Source organism: Branchiostoma floridae, chromosome 6, assembly GCF_000003815.2.
Source record: "Branchiostoma floridae strain S238N-H82 chromosome 6, Bfl_VNyyK, whole genome shotgun sequence".
NCBI classification, from domain to species: domain Eukaryota; kingdom Metazoa; phylum Chordata; class Leptocardii; order Amphioxiformes; family Branchiostomatidae; genus Branchiostoma; species Branchiostoma floridae.
Window position 1 is genome coordinate 21050342 of NC_049984.1, and position 19095 is coordinate 21069436.

At 42.5% G+C, this 19095-nt stretch overlaps 2 protein-coding genes across 2 annotated transcripts in view; one reads left to right on the forward strand and one right to left on the reverse strand.

Annotated features, from left to right (window-relative positions):
* LOC118418189 (trehalase-like) overlaps positions 1-6916 on the forward strand; it is a 15464-nt gene extending 8548 nt beyond the window's left edge. Inside the window, exons 7-17 of the mRNA XM_035824028.1 lie at positions 157-198; positions 258-299; positions 359-400; positions 460-510; positions 608-850; positions 1269-1401; positions 2377-2473; positions 3035-3130; positions 3665-3793; positions 5545-5598; positions 6052-6916. Coding sequence (XP_035679921.1) covers positions 157-198; positions 258-299; positions 359-400; positions 460-510; positions 608-850; positions 1269-1401; positions 2377-2473; positions 3035-3130; positions 3665-3793; positions 5545-5598; positions 6052-6210 — 1088 coding nt within the window. The 3' untranslated portion in view covers positions 6211-6916. The remainder of the gene's footprint in view (positions 1-156; positions 199-257; positions 300-358; positions 401-459; positions 511-607; positions 851-1268; positions 1402-2376; positions 2474-3034; positions 3131-3664; positions 3794-5544; positions 5599-6051) is intronic.
* Positions 6702-19095, reverse strand: LOC118417799 (complement C1q tumor necrosis factor-related protein 4-like). Its single transcript, XM_035823522.1, has 6 exons — positions 18651-19095; positions 16726-16909; positions 13043-13087; positions 11241-11431; positions 9835-10023; positions 6702-7892 (listed from the first exon to the last, which is right to left on the reverse strand). The coding sequence occupies exons 1-6, from the start codon at positions 18660-18662 to the stop codon at positions 7752-7754; spliced, it is 762 nt and encodes a 253-aa protein (XP_035679415.1). The 5' UTR covers positions 18663-19095; the 3' UTR covers positions 6702-7751.

The window sequence follows — 19095 nt, forward strand, 5'->3', positions numbered from 1 at the left end:
GGCCATTCGGTAGAAGTAAAAGATGCTCATTCATTTCTATTGATTGATTAATTGATTGATTGATTAATTAATTAATTCATTCATTCATCGCATCTAAATGTATAATGGCGAAACCATTAAAGTGTTATTTCGGGTCATGTTGCTGTTCCTCCCCAGGTGCTGACCCTGCGCTGTTCCATGCTGCCGTGGCGACAGCCTGTGAGAGCGGCTGGGACTTCTAAGGAGTGCTAGTGTCTCATGTTGCTGTTCCTCCTCAGGTGCTGACCCTGCGCTGTTCCATGCTGCCGTGGCGACAGCCTGTGAGAGCGGCTGGGACTTCTAAGGAGTGCTAGTGTCTCATGTTGCTGTTCCTCCCCAGGTGCTGACCCTGTGCTGTTCCATGCTGCCGTGGCGACAGCCTGTGAGAGCGGCTGGGACTTCTGAGGAGTGATAGTGTCTCATGTTGCTGTTCCTCCTCAGGTGCTGACCCTGCGCTGTTCCATGCTGCCGTGGCGACAGCCTGTGAGAGCGGCTGGGACTTCTAAGGAGTGATAGTGTCTCATGTTGCTGTTCCTCCCCAGGTGCTGACCCTGCGCTGTTCCATGATGCCGTGGCGACAGCCTGTGAGAGCGGCTGGGACTTCTGAGGAGTGATAGTGTCTCATGTTGCTGTTCCTCCCCAGGTGCTGACCCTGCGCTGTTCCATGCTGCCGTGGCGACAGCCTGTGAGAGCGGCTGGGACTTCTCGTCCCGCTGGTTCGGCTCCAGCGGTGACTTCTCCAGTATCCGCACCACAGACATCATTCCCGTCGATCTGAACGTCTTCATGTGTGCCTGTGAGGCGGCGCTGGCAAACATTTCTCTCCGCTTAGGTAAGCTAAACAAGGTCTTCTATTAGCGAGATCAGCGATTCAACACGTAATGTCAGAATTCTTAAAGGCATAGGAAATGTTTCTTGTTTAGTCGTGTTGATTCGATTATATGGATGACACCCTTTGGGAACGCCAAAACTCATGCGAGCGTGCGAATAAAAAATGGTCTTTAAAATGGCTATAGGACCAACTCCACCTTTACCTACCTTTAATCTTGTCATTTGCTCGTTTCCCACAGACATTTGGATCCACCAAATTATCCGATCGCCTTTATGATTGTTAAGGATATATGTGGACTGTACGTTTGCTGTAGGTATATTTAAAACCAACATCTATATACTGTTAGCAGGCTTAAAATCTTAAAATACCACGAATTTGAAGGAGAGAAAAGTTCAGACCATGTCTTGTACGCGGTTAGGGGACAGCGGCACAGCTGCTCGGTACCAGGCGGCGGTGGAGCGTCGCAGGACCGCCATTGATGCCGTCCTCTGGAGCGACCAAGAAGGCGTCTGGCTGGACTACAACTCAGTTACAGGACAACACACCAACAGGTACTTCTCACCCGATTTACACGAGGAAAATGTCTAAACCGGGGTCGTACATTTTGTCGTACGTCCGGCAATTTTCTTCTTGTAAATCGGGCCTTACTGTTTTACACCAGCTTTCCGCTGAGGCCTTGGGCGACCCTTGAGCAAATGAAGTAGTTCAATGTAATTTCATGAAGGCCACAGCAAGTAAATGTTATGGATAACATCAACGCGCTCATTAATTTTCGCATGATTTCAGAAAAAAAGACAATAATTTTTTTCCTCTTCGGGGATGGTCAGATAGACCAAAATAGGCACACATGTTGTGTTATAGGATAAAAATCATACTTGTAGAAGTGTCATAACACTAGGGAGGTAGCCATGACTATAGTTGCAGAAGTGAAACTTGCTGGGTAGTTGTAAAAGTGACGCCAATATGGAAGCCATGATTGTAATTGCCAGATTGGCAAGTGATACCAGTGTACCACACTAGTATCACTTTTACTACACTAGTTCACTTCTTTCTGAATACAGGAATGGATGTCTTGTTATATTAGTTGTGATGCCACGTTTTGTCACTTCAAATCTTATTGCGACGTTTAAGGTGTCTATTTTGAAAATTAAGCCATCTTGTTTTTTCGCGCTGTCTCATTATTTTTGCACTCTTCTTATAATGTCATCCATAAAATTCACTTGCTGTGGCCTGTTAAAGACGTGTATTTTGTGATTTTATATGTGTTTTATTGTCCTTTATATCATGCCATTTTCACTGCACGATGTCATTATAGTTGGTCATAAAATTCCGATTTTCGTCACTTGCCCGCTTTCTCAGTGGTCTCGTTCAATAGAAATATAGCCTTACTGGCTTATACTGGCTTATACTGCATTGATGAAAGCTTCTTAATCCTCAAGATAGGATAAATTGTTTCAATTATGTAAGAGTCCTATTTTCCTACAAAACCGCTGGTGGTTTTATTGAGTATTGTTCCCTTTTCACAGGTTCTATGCCTCCAACATATTCCCGCTGTACACCACGTGTTACGGCGATGGCACCGCACGGGCAGACATCGAGGGGAGGGTGGTGGACTATCTCAAGGTAAGGGAGGGACGGGGGGTGGCCGGACGGACGGAGTTTATTGCACATGGGGAGGTGCGGGGTCAGGGATGGGGGCGGAGGCAGTGGCAGTTTTTACGTCTGAATAACTGTGTCTAATAAAGTATCTGCGAAAGAACTTGTAAATACTGTGCGTTAGATACAGTAGAAGACGAACCCCATTTCATTTCAAACTGCCCCCTCTATGATCAAGAAAGAAGCTTTTTAAAGAGGCCACCAAATTCCACCCTTATCTCCCCACATATACAGTCAAAAAGAAAACTTCCCTCCTCTTAACATCACAAAACCCACACATTATCGAAAAAGTGGGGTCCTTCGTCTTCTACTGTCTCCGAACGAGAAGTCAAACCCCATAGCTTTTTGTTTTATTTAGTTTATTTGAAGTTATCACTAGACTTAGTCGCTTACTACTGTTTACCACTGTTTGTATGTCACTTTTTGTCACTTGTAATTAGCCCTCGGGCAATAAACTTTCAACTAAGTGAAGAACAAATGTTGGTAGAAAGACGTAAAATGATGATGTCGTCCCTGATGTTTGAGCAGAAGGAGAACGTGCTGATCTACCCGGGAGGAGTCCCGACTTCCACGGTGCACAGCGGAGAACAGTGGGACTTTCCTAACGGATGGCCTCCGATACAGGTAAGATTACTCAGGTTTACAGTTAACGTTGCGCCATAGATCTATCAAGGCACGATAAAGGATCGATAGTTGTTATAGACCTGTAGAATTTGAAGGGTAATTAGTTTGATCAAATTAACCCTCCTTGGTCAGGACAAATATGACGAGTTCATATTGCACTACAGCCTATCAATCAATCAATCAATCAAATGGTTTATTTGTCAGAACGGCGTGGCAGCCAAAGGCTGAATTGTGCCTTCTTCTTCTTCTTCTATCCAATCCAATTAAATCAAACTTTATCTAATCAACTTGGCAGTCAATTGGACTGAATTGCGTTGATTTCACATGGACTTTCTAACAAATTAATTATGCTACAATACATTATGATTAACATTGGGAGATGGTTAAAATACACAAAATGAAATTAATCATTTCATGTGTTTATCAATTAAGTCCTCTTCATCGACATACATACTAACATAACACTAACAGAACAATAAAATACAGGCAAAGGTGAGCGGACTATTAAATTGAGAGAGATGTTCTCATTTCTAGCACCTGGTGATCGAGGCTTTGGCGGCCAGTCCTGTCCGAGAGGCGCGGCAGCTGGCTCAGGACCTGGCGCAGAGATGGGTGAACGTGAACTACCGGCAGTTCGCCAGGACACAGGCCATGTGGGAGAAGGTGGGTAGGGTGGAGTCATGAGCTGTAGTTATAGAGTACATGAGAAATTCGCAATCTTCGTGTTGGTGGTGCATGAAAAGCAGTATGTATTTCAGACACAACAATTTCAAGAAGAAAACATTGCTTTCGGCGGTGTCTCGTAGCCCGACGTACACTACAAACTGGCCGTCACGTGCTTTACACGTTTCCGAGTTTAGTATGTAGAAAGCAGTCGCACGGATACATGTAAGTCTTAAACCCCTGGACCTTGTATGTATGTAGCTTCCCAAAGCCATTGACACACACTGTTGTTGTGCACAGTATGACGCTACATTGTTGTTGTGCACAATATGACGATACATTGATGTGCACAATATGACGTTACTTTGTTGTTGTGCACAATATGACGTTACGTTGCTGTTGTACACAGTATGACGTTACATTGTTGTTGTGCATAGTATGACGTTACACTGTTGTTGTGGACAGTATGACGCTACCTTGTTGTTGTGCTTAATATGACGGTACATTGTTGATGTGCACAATATGACGTTACTTTGTTGTTGTGCACAGTACGACGTTACGTTGATGTTGTGCACAGTACGACGTTATATTGTTGTTGTGCATAGTATGTTACATTGTTGTTGTGCACAATAGGACGTTACATTGTTGTTGTGCACAGTATGACATTACATTGCTGTTGTGCACAGTATGACGTTACACTGTTGTTATGCACAATATGACGTTACATTGTTGTTGTGCACAGTACGACGCTACATTCTTGTTGTGCACAGTATGACGTTACATTCTTGTTGTGAACAGTATGACGTTGCATTGCTGTTGCGCACAATATGACGTAACGTTGTCGTTGTGCACAGTATGACGTTACATTGTTGTTGTGCACAGTATGACGTTACATTCCTGTTGTGCACAGCATGACGTTACATTGTTGTTGTGCACAATATGACGCTACATTCTTGTTGTGCACAGTATGACGTTACATTGTTGATGTGCACAATATGGCTTACTTTGTTGTTGTGCACAGTATGACGTTACATTGTTGTGCACAGTATGAAATTACATTGTTGTGCACAATATGACGTTACATTTTGTTGTGCACAATATCACGTTACATTGTTGTTGTGCACAGTCTGACGTTACATTGTTGTTTTGCGTAATATGACGTTACATTGTTGTTGTGTACAGTACGGCGTTACATTGCTGTTGTGCACAGTATCTTACATTGCTGTTGTGCACAGTATCTTACATTGCTGTTGTGCACAGTACGACATTACGTTGCTGTTGTGCACAGTATGACGTTACATTGTTGTTGTGCATAGTATATTACATTGTTGTGCGCAATATGCCGTTAGATTCTTGTTGTGCTTAGTATGACGTTACATTATTTTTGTGCACAATATGACGTTACATTTTGTTGTGCACAATATGACGTTACATTGTTGTTGTGCACAGTCTGACGTTACATTGTTGTTTTGCGTAATATGACGTTACATTGTTGTTGTGTACAGTACGGCGTTACATTGCGGTTGTGCACAGTATCTTACATTGCTGTTGTGCACAGTACGACGTTACGTTGCTGTTGTGCACAGTATGACGTTACATTGTTGTTGTGCATAGTATGTTACATTGTTGCTGTGCGCAATATGACGTTAGATTCTTGTTGTGCTTAGTATGACGTTACATTGTTGTTGTGCACAGTATGACGTTATATTCTTGTTGTGCTTAGTGTGACGTTACATTCTTGTTGTGCACAGTATGACGTGGAGACGGGGGAACATCCGGGAAGTGGTGGGGAGTATGACGTCCAGGTAAGGAGGCTGTGGTCATGAGTCATTAAGTCCTTCCTAAAAAGACTTACTAGTGTTGTTTTTGTCGACGTTCTCTTATGTAATGTTCGGTAATGTAAAGTCAACGGCTCAGATATCGACGATGTCTGTCGCCCGCGGTGTTGGTCAAATTTGGAGGCTACCGGACCTGAACCTAAATCGCTGGACTCGGGTCCAGACCTGAACCTGATCATCAATTTCAGCTTAGGTACACGGCACTACTATAGGCGCCTTATGGTATACTATTGTGTGTGAGAAGCTTGACAAAAGGCCACCGGAAAGACTTGCTGCATTTTTCGCGAAATGTTGCCTTTCTAGTTAATTCTGTCTTCTTTATAATAATCCCATGAAGAATTATACAATACATTTTATGTATTCTAGCTAATGACAGCTTGAACCCCCCCCCCCCCCCCGTTTCTTGCGTTGCGTCTTTAGGTGGGCTTCGGTTGGACCAATGGCGTTGTGTTGCACCTGTTGGACAAGTATGGACACGTTCTACGGGCGCCCCCTGTCTCCACCGCGGCTGTACCGGTACTGCATCTGGTGTCGCTCATCCTCGGCCTCTCAGCATTTGTTCTTACCGTCCAACTCTAGATTTAGGTTCATCAGTCAACAGACTCCTAGGACAATGCTGACGCAAATGTGCACATGATTGGAGTAATTATTGTCTGACATTTCCCCAACAGTTTGGACTTAGAGTTGCTAATATTTTCACAGTGGTTTCTTTGTTGTGTGAGTTCGTTTCACCCTAATATATCGTCAAAGCACTTCAATTTGAATGTGTGTCTAAATGCGTTGATATTTTTAGACAAAAATATAATCAGACAAAACAGCAACAATAATGTGAATTTCTGAAATGGAGTTTTCGTATTAAGCCACACAGTACAATTTTTTATTACAAAATTTATGGACAGTTGACATGGCAATGTTTAGAAATAAGGCACTATGAAAGCGTTTGGCATCAGTCAAAATTATTTGGACGTGAATAATCTATGATTTGTTTATTGTCTGTCGTGTTACGGTTAAATTGACCTAAATGATATTGTAAAGCAAGTTAGGTTGGAATAAACACATTGGGAGACAAATTAAGCCATTCAAAATGGATTTTATTATGAATAATCAAGTGATATAATTTCAGAGATGAATCGTTCAACTTTTATAATCTTCACTTGTGTAACTTCCTTGGCAGCACAGAATATGAATTATAAACGTACGACGAGGTGTATAAATTAAGATTCCATAGCTTTTTTTCATTATCACTTTATGAAATCGGAATAAAATGATATTTTTTTTGCATTTGAATGAAAATTGCTTTATTTGTCCCTTTCTTTTCCATGGAGACTAGCTAAGGAATACACGTATTTCACGATGAGTACATTTTTTTCAAGCTACATTTACGTACTGTCTGCCTACCATTATCCTCTTGGGCAGATGGATGTCAACAATACATTTATCTTCAGAAAAATTAATATAAGGGCTATCTGTGTGCATGGACCTGACAGCAATTCTCTTATTAATAAAGTATTTGGGGGGCAACTTGACGTTGAATATGAACTAGTCGGCAGTTGCGTTATATGTCAAAATAGTATTATATCCCCCCAAGTACCCTGCAGATTCATGTATATTTCTGTGGAGCTCCAATAATCTTGTTCAGACAGTAGAAAGAGGGTGAACAAACGTGTCTATACCTGTATCTGTACCTATATAGCCGGTATAACCGCCGTTCGGCGTAACACACCAGATTTGCAGGCACGCGGCGCGGCAGCAGCTGGTTATATTCCACGGAACGACCTGTGACACCTAACTATACAAACGTTTCAAGTCTCTATCCTAATTTAGGTCAAGTATTACATTTACTACACATGAATTTTACAGAAACGTGTACTCAATGCGTTGACGACATCCAGGGTATGGCGTTGATATTATAAGATGCGCAATATAACAGTAACTCAAGCAATTGGATCAAATTTCATTCAATCTCGAATCCACAGATATGCTGGACCTCGAACCCCTCTGATTCGAACGGAGAATAAGAGAGCCAATACATGTGTACAGTCACACCGTCAACAGGAAACCAGTACCCTTTGTTCTTTGAGGTTGATGTTTGTTCCCATAGAGACTTTTCTGTTCGAGGATCAGGTGTCCGGGTAGAGTAGGAAGGCTGAGAAGGACGTCTGCAGCTCGTGGTCGCTGTAGAGCGCGTACTCGCGCCCCCTGGCGAGCCGTAACCAAAGTGTTTCAGCAGGCTTCAGCTGCAGCAGCAGGCTGCGACTCACCTGCGGGAGGACAGCAGAGTTGAAGGTGGGGTCACACCTGCGTATATATTCAAGTCCGTATGAGGCGCACATGGGAGTATTTGCCTCCACCAGGCCCCACAGGTCGTTGGAAAAATAATAGAAATTGGACAAACGTAAACAGGTAACATATCAGACGCGTTAGCTGGGTCGCTAACCATACTTCTCGGTCAGCTAACTCATCTGGCATTTTATGTATCTATATTTGTCCAATTTGTAGTATTTTCCCCGCGACCTGTGGAGCCTGGTAGAGACTAAGAGCGTCATACGCACCTGAAACGGGCTTAAATATATACGCATGTGTGACCCCGGGGCCCATCTTAACACACCGACTGGGGCCAGCAAGCGCCGAATCACATACATACCTGCAAGCAGAGCACAAAAATCTAAAACCATTGAAAGACCAATTAGCAACTGATATTGGCTAGTGTTGCACAAAAATATAAAGTCATGTAATAGAGAAACGTAGATGATGAACTAGAATTGTTTATATACACCTCAAGTTTGTTTGTATTGCCTTATATATAGAATGAAGACCTTTATTGTACATTTCTGCCCAACTGGGCTAAGCACAGGTCACCTTTTAACAATGACATACGTTTTTTGTGTACAAATAAAGTGCAAATATGTTTTACCTTGCGCCCTCTGAACGTCGTAAGTCCAGAAAAAGGGTTGACCTAGGTATTTTAATCGTTCATCTTGTATCTGTATGTCTAAGGCTCAATAAAGATGATTCTTATCTCTCTAATCTACTCCAGTACATTCGACTTCCTCTCACTTCTTGGTAATTGCATAAAGGTAGTGAGCTGTATGATTAGTTAGGGTCGGTTTATCGAACTCTGTAAGGAATGTGAATTTCTCTTTACTACTCAAGTACCTGAAGTGGGACTATTTACTTATTTTTTTTAACACGTAGCCGAATAGAATGCTTCTATCGCTATCATACAAATGACAATCTACAGTAAAATACACTTCGTCTTCTACTTTACCATAACTACAAAAGTGACAGATTCTATGCTCTATAAGAGTGTAGTTATGTCTTCCTGATTCAATTCGCAGTTTGTGACAACTGATTCTCAGTTTGGTAACGGTGGTTCTGTGGGATACATTTTCAATCTTAAGATATTCTATATAAAATTGTTTTAATAATCTGTACCATCGGAGTTTATTTTTCGCATTCGCAACTTTGTTATATTTGTGGGTTTCCGGGATAAAAAGGTCTGGAAATAAATACATTTTAAACGCTGATAGATTAGTGACATACTTTGGGGCGTACTTGAGACAGTTGACTGGGCGTTTTGCCAGACGAAAGCATAGCCACATGTAAACTGTCTCATGGAGTAACACACCAGGTTTATACTAAAGCGTACAAGTTTCATATCCAGACAGATTTATCTGATCCACTCAAACCGGGAAGGACACCTACTCTTTTCGATAAGTGTGGTGGGTTCTTTTACGTGGGGTTAGCTCTCCTCAAAGAGGAGATACCAGGACCTCCATGTAACACCCTATCAAAAAAATTGGCAAAGTTGCCAGAATGATTTGTTGCCAAGATCTTGGGCCAAGTAAAGCTAAGGACACAATCCACCGTACGTGCAAATACGTGCTGTCTACGTGCCAAAACATGGGCAATCTTTGGGGATCCGTAAGTGGTAAGTACAGCCTCCGTGCGAACTCGTAGGGAATCCGACTGATATTAGAGCACACAGATACGCCGTAGAACTTCATGTGCAGGCAGAACTTTGTGTGCCATCGGGCTGCGGATTCGCCCCCAGTACGAGCCAGTACAGGCGACACGCCTGCCCTGTACAGCCAGCTGAACGTTTTCAGAAATACGTGGCGGACGTGGCATCCCAAAAAACGTACGGACAAATTGCACGTACGGCTGGTTGTGCCCTTAGCTTAAGACACCCGCTGGACCCACCATGTCCCTGTAGCTGTTCTTCCCGGTGTTGTAGACGTCCGCCACGACTTTGCCGCTCAACATCAAGTCCAGGTTCACCTGGCGGCCTGGCACTGCGCCTGCGCTGAAACTCACGTGATACACCCCGGGGTAGGCACAGGTGAAGATGCCGGACTTCATGTTAAAATGGCCGCCAATATTCACCAGCATCTAGTAACAAAAAAAAAAACAAACCCACAACCGACATTAACCTAGACCAAGGAGGTTGAAAAAGGGTTGCGGTCTTTGAACGGGGATTTTCAACGCTGGACAGGTTCTCTTGTGTCGGGAAAGGGAGTTTGCCGAGGAAGGAAGTTTGCTGTGAAAGGGAGTTTTGCCCCGTCCCGTCAACGCCCCCCCCCAATAAAAACCAGCCCCGCCCGTTCGAAGACTGCAACGGAGTCTACATAAACCCTAATTACGTCACAGTGTATGTTACCTACGGCACTTGCTTTTGTGGTGTGTGACATGGTGTTTATATCGCATACAGAACACATCACATCAACTTATACCAAAAATTTACTTAAAAGCTGACCTACCTATTACTGCCAAATCTAAAACACATTTCCCGTACGCATCAACAGCAAAATCAGTGTCTCAAAAGGACACCAAATGAAAATAACCACACAGCTTCACAGTGCATACCTGAGGCCCACAAAAATGTACAAATTACCCCAAACAGCCACAGCAGTGACAGCTGTGAAGAGCTGACAACAAATATGTCCTTGTTTATTGTAACACTGGCGCTGTCCAATGCAATGCGCTAGCGGTAACTGACGGGAATCCTATAAATGCTGCAAGTATAGAATTCCCGTCAGTTACTTCTATGGAATTACATTAGAGTATTGATGATGTAAATTTGGCCCTCAGTTACACATGTACAATTCAATCGATGCTACTCTATTTCTCAGTTACAAAACTTTATGTCACATAGTCCTATTATGAAAAGCTGTGTATTCATGAAATTTGGCGAATGGGATCCTGATTTGCATTAGTTACCATAGATTATGACTTCAGGCATTACTTAGACTACATGTATCTACATACTAACAAGATCTGACCATACCCTCTCGGGCTCTCTCTCAATAATATGAATATGAAGTTCGTCAAAAGTAGATCGTGCAAATCATTCCTTCATTTACATAAAATGATGAGGGAAGGCTGGAAATATTTCCATACTTAGGAGAATGTCTGTTATTGTGATAAACAACATGTCATTCATACGACCTTATTTTGGTGTAATATTCTACTAATCTCTAATTTCGGTCAATTTCGGGCAAGGCTAATTTTGGTGTTCTTGTATATGGGCGTACTAAATATTTTTACTCATATTCATATAAACACACACCTTGTCACGCTTCCTTACACACGTGTTAGGTAAGTCTCACCTTGTCAAACAGCACCTTCTGGTACTTGAAGCTGCCCTTGAGGCTGCGAGTCCGTGCCACAGAAAAAGCGGCCCTCTGCGGAGTCTGAAACGCCATGCTATTTTGGAGCAGGTTGTCCACAGGTGCTGGCGGACCAGGTGGGCCGGGCGGCCCTGGCGGCCCGGCTGTGCACTGCACCCTCCCCAGCGGAGCTGGAAGGTAAAGCCAAGGTCAATGTGAAGCGGCCGAAGTGAGCATAGACTGGCATACGAGGGGTGATTAATAAGTTCTCGGCCTCACCCAGAAATAATAAGCACAACTCAAATTTTGAGGCACAACTTTTGAGGCAGAAAGCAGTGGGTGTCTGACTTGCAGCAGCGCAATTTGACCCGTACACCTCAGGTCGATCGCAGCTCAATTGTCCACGCTTCGTTTCCCCTTCGCCCTTACCTAACGTTAATGCAAAGTGTCACCTGCAAAGCAATGATCACAGTAATTTGAATTTTGGTACACATTCATCTATGACTTTATACTTGACATCTATGCTTTGAAATCTGAGTTGTACTTTTTATTTCTGGGTGAGGCCAAGAACTTATAGATCACCCCTCGTAGTACAGTTCGCGATCGGCTCAGTGGATATGTTTGACCGTTGTGGGGACATCCTTTCATTTTTCTGTTTCGCAAGACAAAAATTTCAACTCCTGAAAAAAAATCACTTGGCAGTCCGAAGAGAGTAGCTCCATATGAAATCAGTGGAATAACTAAAGAGACTTCTGTGCTGCTACAGTGGTTCGGGTGGCAGGGGAGGAGCAACACCCGACATAAGTCACGTCAAGTCTACCATAAAGATTAAGATTGAATAAAGGAATAAAGCTGGAGTCCAAAAACAATCAACACTTGAAGTTCACTTCACAGGTCCTTGTTTAAGTATGGAAGTTTATTTGAAACACAAATCAGCATGTTCCTTCACTACAATGACCAACTGTCAGATTTTCCTTCTGTTGGTTCACTTATGAAACATCCAAATCACCATCACAGCATAATCATAAACAGACTGATAATTCATTGCTGTGCTTCTTGCTGACGAGACCACAAGACCACCCTCATTACCACATTTTCATTTCAAGGCGCAGAAATGACGTCACCACTACCCTTCATGCCCTTAGCATTATGGGAAACGAAATTTCGGCGCCCATAGAATCCTACTGATCCAATACAGTTTTTTTTTGTAACTACATGTATATACACTAGCTGGCGGATCCGGTCCAAAGATGAGTTTTTGTTGACATGAGTTGTCGGTGTCTGTCTACTGAGCTCGGTTACCAAGCCGAAGCCTCGGGACCTGTTTCCAATCAAACGGGTCACGGGCGCTCCTCGGCAGGGCTGAGGGTAAGTACCAGGAATGCGCGGGAAGCAAAAGTTCACAAACACGCGGAAAAATAAAGTCAGTGTGTCTCCCCCGCCATGACAAGTTTCAGGTGAAACTCAAACTTAAGCTGCGCTCCAACCGCACTTGTGTCAAGCTTGCGTCACTGCGGGGTTCGGTCACTGCGTCACTGTTTTGTTATTTTCTCCGAGTTTTTATAATTCAAATATTGCGTAATACGTAATACGTAGACATTGTTTAGTGAAAATCGTAGAATTCAGAGATAGAGAAAACTGAGACAGAGAGAGATGAAAGTTAATATCTGAAATAAAATTTGTTAAAAGTCTCCCTCCGGAATACATTGCCATTGCATAATTGGGGCTGTGCCCTTAGCTTAAAGTTACCTACATTAAAGCACCTACGTGACCGTCCAGGTAAAGTGTGCACGTGTACTCACCTGACGACTTGCCGCTCGGGACGTACCGCCGACTGATCACGTTACCTGCCGCATGGATAACAAATCCATAAATCATACCCAATACTTGTGGCATAAATATGATACATATTGAACATATGATACATATTGAACATATTGAACATGTGGCTTCAGAAAGACTTGAAATGCGAGACGCAAGTAACCAGAATGATAGGGAAAGCTAACGATGGGCTATTCTTTTTGCGGAAGCTTAAACATTTCAACCTACCTACTTAGGACCTTGTCGCCATTTTAACATCGTTTACAAGTACGCCCAGTACTGGAGCATTGCGCGCCAGTTTGGCATCCGGGCCTCACCTGTGCACAGTCGGACAGGCTTGAAGCGGTACAGCAGAGAGCTGTTCGGACAATACTAGGCAGACACTTCACTAAGGCCACAGCAAGTACATTTTATGGATGACATCCTCTACAGACTGCAAAAATAGTGCGATACGGCGAAAAAAAAAAAGATGGGTGAAAAAAAAAACAAGATGGCTACATTTTCGAAAATAGGCACCATTAAGTTGTGATGAATGTTGTAACAAGAATTGAATGGACAAAACATGGTATCAGAGCCAACAAGGCATTCATTCGTGTATTCAAGACATGTACTGGTGTGGTAAAAGTGACACTAGTGTGTTAGACTGGCATCACCAACAAAGTTGGTAACCACACTCATGGCTTCCATATTGGTGTCACTTTTACAACTATCCAATAAGTTTCATTTAACTACAGTCCTGGGTACCTCGCAAGTGTCACTTCTACGAGTACAATTATTAGGCTACAACAGAATGTTTTTGCTCATTTTGGTACTTAATCGTCAAGTTGACCATCCAAGCAGAAAAAAATTCTTGTTTTTTTTTCTGAAATCAGGCGAAAATTAATGCGCGCGCTGATGTCATCCATAAAATTTACTTGCTGTGGCCTTACTACAAACAAGCCAGGAAGAACTTAAACATCCCACTGCTGTGTTTGAAATTCTGAACTTACTTGGAAATTCACAGACCGTCAATACTACCACCAAAGGGATCGGACTATCACAACAGATCCACCAGAAACTGTGACAAATATCGACATGTGAAATGTAGGATTGACAGACTAAGAAACTCGCCGATACCCTACGTTGTGCGACTTTTAAATACTTAATGATTTTTTGTCTCTAAGGATATCTGATGTGCTCGATTTGGTTTAATCAATGTCAGAATTTTAAACGTTATTTCAATGCTTGATATTTAATTGATGATATGAATGTTTGATGTTTCCGGAATTAGTTCTGGCTGGAAAACAATTATTTGTATGAAATCCGCAATTCAGCCAACAGGCTACGAGAGATTTTTTACCCTAATAAACCATTCATCATCATCATCATCATAAAACGTATACGTAGAGCATAGATATCATGAGTGTGTAAATTTGTGCAAATGTCTATGTAATTAAAGAATATTCATACGGTTGGATGTAATTTCTGGAAATTCTTTTGAGTCATTGGTGTCGTCATCACACAAGCCTTCTTGGAAATGGTTTTGATAGACGTTTTTTGGTCTATCTACCATAATTATGCTTGAGGACATTAGGGATTGACCTGTTTAAGTACTTTAAGGCAACCCAAATGAGTCTGATCTGGTGGGTTGCGGATGGTTCTTAAGGCCTCTTTACACGAGAGCAAGAATGAGCCGGAATGCCGTCAGAATGACTTCTTTCTATTCCTGGGAATTCGTAGTGTATTCTAGAAATTCTCAACTCATTCCAGATATTTGTGCCCGTTCTTTTGGCTGGCTCGAAAGTTTTTGACATGTATTTTAACTATTCTAACTGCAGTATGACTGCATTCTATGGCATTCCAACATTATTCGAAACATTCTTATTCGATGGAGAACCGAAACGGCAAGCCACTTCGAATCCTGCCAGAATGTGGCCGAAAGATCATCTGGAATACAGTAAGAATTTCTAAAATACACTACGAATTCCCAGGAATAGAAAAGAATTTTCATTCTGACGGCATTTTGGCTCATTAATTCTCGTGTGAAGATAAGGGCCATTTGGAATTCCCACCCGAATGACCCCGAATGTGGCACGAATTTTGCAAATACTTCATTCCAGCTGGTTCTGCTTGATTCCTGCTAAATCGGTTTCAGTGTGAAGGCCCTATTAGCTGGGACAACGCTGTATCACGCCCGTCCGTCATCTGCCCTTCCCCGGCGCCATGACTGTGACAGCCCCGCAACCTGAGACCGATGTTGTCTTTCTCCTGACAGGGAGCCTTCCCGGGTAATCTCCAAGCAGAAGTTAGGCTCCGGCTGTTTTTTAACACAAGTTAAAATACAAAATAGAAAGCCCGATAAAAACGACTAAAAAAAAACTTAAAACAAAAAAACAACAACCGGAGCCTAACCTCTGCTTGGAGAGTATTCCCGGGAGGCTCGAGCGGGGGATGGGGGGGGGGGGTAGTCGGTGTGGACTGGATACGGATGGCTACTACATTGCAGTGTTTCCTCGTGTGCAACAAACAAACAAGCAAACAAACAAACAAACAAAGAAACACTTTCCATCTCCTCTTTTCCTAGCGCCTGTCGGATCCACCTTATTATCTCACTTCCCTTACATTGGCCTATATTTGTCGATTATTGTTCTAATCGAGACTATAGATAAACAAAAAGGAAAAGACGTCTCCCCCACAGACAACATATGATGTGTACTTGAGACCTTGTATGCCAACTCTGTACATCCTAATTTTCTGTCTCTCAAACGATATTATTCCGGTAACTCATCTGTGACACTGAGTATGAACGTTGCGTCATAAGGACCAGGATTTCCGATATATGAATTATATCTAGACCTTCCTTCATGATCTAATTATAGATACATGTAAAAGCTCAAGTTCTATAAACCTTGTTAACTGCATACGCTACGCTGAAAAGTATTTGTTGATTTCTGCTCTTCACCCAACAAAGTTAGAATTAGCGCTTTCCCCTAAGAACTATAAAAAGGACGATTTACAACATACCAGTGTGCGAGGGAATGTGTAGATACTGTATGTCTAAAGCAGTGGAAGTAAAAAAAAAGGATTTCCAATTGTTTATAGTGAACACGACAAAATAACTGCTAGCTGTTTAATTGAGCAGTCTCAATGGCAGTCTCCAACTTCCCCACATTCAATGACGAACGGAAAGTCATCCCAGCTTACCAAGACGAATAGTAATCAATGTTTTGTTTTTTTAATCACAGATTGCACGAAGATTGCAAGAAAAAATTGCCTTTTCGTTTTCCTCTACTTTCAGAAAGAGGTCACAATTTTATCTAGATATAAACAATGTTTAGCGGTCTCTTTTTTCAACACTGTTAATTGTCCATTGTCACATGTGTGTCTTCTATGTTTCTACCGTGTACTTGCAATTGCCAAATAAAACTTTCATTGCACTGAGTCTTATACTGTATGCATTCAAGTTCGCGGGGATTTAATTTCGCGGTAGCGCAGGATAAAAGGACTTTTCGCGGCAGTTTTAAGTTCACGGTAGCATCATGCACTGTAGTCTCTTACTGCCATGGAAAATGTTCGCGGTGGTTTTAAGTTCGCGGTGAAGCGGCCATCGCGAAAACCGCGAACATTTAACCACCGCGAAAGTTTCTGCAGTTACAGTATCCTGACGAGGTGAAGACAGACTAACCTTTGGATGTACCAGGGGTGTAGCCGCAGCACGGGTAATACACGTCATTTCCGGTCGTGCCGCAGCCTCGGAACTGCGGCTTGGCTTTGGTCTTCCTTGGTCTTGTGCGCCTGCGCTTGGACACTGACTTCTCCCCGAATGACGTCACGAGCAGGAGAATACACACCAGATGGGAAAGTGATACCTGCACAGGAATAAATTATCATTCATTACAGCCAGTAAGTGGAAGAGACTAGGGTAGAGCCTTTTTAACATGACGTCAGCTGTTTGTATTTCAGTAAAACGTACTTTTATTTGTTTATTTTCTATTTTGTTTGGAGCATCAGCATTAACAAGTACTGAGGATACACCCTTGTGTCGTTACCGATGTCAACAGCATAACTAATCGTAGTTCAAGTGTTTTCGGACGGTGACACTTGCGACTTCGGCAGAGTTGACTCCAAAACGCTTGGATAAATCCAGCAAAAGGGTTATTTGTCATAGGAGTTAACTACATTTCACAATATCAATGATCTAGCGACAGTTCTGTACCCCACCCGCCCCTATTTTAAAATGAGATGGCCCCTTCAGCTATCACAATAATGATTGATTGAATACCTTTATTGCACATTTTTGCCACACCGGGCTAAGTACAGGTCACAACAAGACTTGCTAAAAAGATTTAGTTAACAGATACAAAATGAAAGTATCGTTGGATAAATTCAACTTCTCCTCGCTTTAATGTTATAATGGATATAAAAGAACAGATATGTTTTGTGATCGATGGTTTGTCTAGTTGCATTAGGAATATGAATTTTTCTACAGCACTTAGGTTTACAAAATAAGCAAATAGACTTGTACAGCCTTATACAGTTCATTTCTCTCTACCGTATGTATTCTACACTCTACTACAATAACAATCACATCGCCATTGCCGAAACGTCTGTAAGAACACAAAATTTCCGGACGATCAAATCTCTAGCCCGTTAGCAGTCACAGCCATCATTAATATTGTTATCCTATCTTAACGACATTCTCTCATTCTTGTCCAAAATCAAGACACTATATGCAGTAAAACTTATTTACAAGGCGGAAATGGCATAAGTCCAATCGTCTGATTTTTTATTCTTAGGTTATCTACAAGACTAGACAAAAAACATCTTGTTCATTCTTTCGTGCCGTCAAAATATGTCATGTGCGCTTTCCATGACGCTTCAAATAGCTTTTATACCCAGCAGATCGCTAGTTTTTATGTTTGGCAAAATTCTGGATACTATTCGAGATTGGAGGTATATCACAGGGCCGAAATCAGCAGTGCCTGTTCCATCAAAATTTGGGACAGTTGAATGTTTGCCTTGGGACAATTTTGGAACATTTAAATTAAAAAAAAAAAAATATCTGACACATGTGTGGCCAATGCAAGCTCAAACTTATCAACCAAGTCGCTTCTAAAGGCACAACTAAGCGGAAAACCCATTCCATCCATTTATGTTACGAAGATAAACTTGTAAAACACATTTTGTGCAGTATATATATATTTACAAAGTAAATGCTGTGCCATTTATGACACTAGCCCTTAAAAAATAATGGGGACATTCAAGCACGGTTTGAGACAGTTTGGATATCTTTTCGGGACCCTTTTGGGAAAATGTTAATTTTGAGGCCTAGTGTAGAGAAATGCATCTAACGCTAGTTCACCTTTATTCGCGGGGTAACCTATATCCGTTGTTTTTCAAAACAGTGCATTTAGGCACATCAAGTCGACGGCTGGTAGTTGCAAGCTGCAATGTACTGAAAATATTGCAATTCTAAACCAACGTCCGTCGACGTATCCCCAAATAACACGTTTTTAAAGCGACGGATATAGGTTACCCTACGAATAAAGGTGAACTAGCGTTAATGTTCTTCGGCACAGTATAACAGAAACGTCAGTAATACGTTCTTACCTTTGCCTCCATATCTGTCCACAGTTTGTTCTAGTCCGCTCCACTAGCACCCTGCCTTCCGAGTCCGCCGGGACCCAGCACACGTCTGCGGGTATTTAGGAGACTCTCCCGCCACCTCAGTGTTGTCATGAACCCTCACGTACGGCGGAGATTCCAGGGAATCAAATAACTGGCGGGAAACAAGCTGAGGAATCTCCCAGGTGACCCGCGGGTTGCGCCAGGTGTCCTCGTACGTCCAGCCCGTGCGCCAATCACTCAACCTGCGCTCTAGCGCACAGAGAATTGTCGTAGTGGATATCAGCGGAGCTGAGTTTGTACTGGAAATGACCCGTTTCCGATTGCGCAGTTATCTAATCTGTAGTGACTACAGTTCACCCGCTGTTATGATAAGTCAGGTTTGTGAGTAAGATATCTTCACGTTGAAGGGCTCCAACCCTGACCCGTG

Coding starts and splice junctions, on each gene's coding strand:
- LOC118417799 (XM_035823522.1), bottom strand. Junction 13,088..16,725: donor CACCCCTGGTACATCCAAAG/GTTAGTCTGTCT, acceptor TCCATGCGGCAG/GTAACGTGATCAGTCGGCGG. Junction 11,432..13,042: donor CCCGAGCGGCAAGTCGTCAG/GTGAGTACACGT, acceptor TTTACCTTCCAG/CTCCGCTGGGGAGGGTGCAG.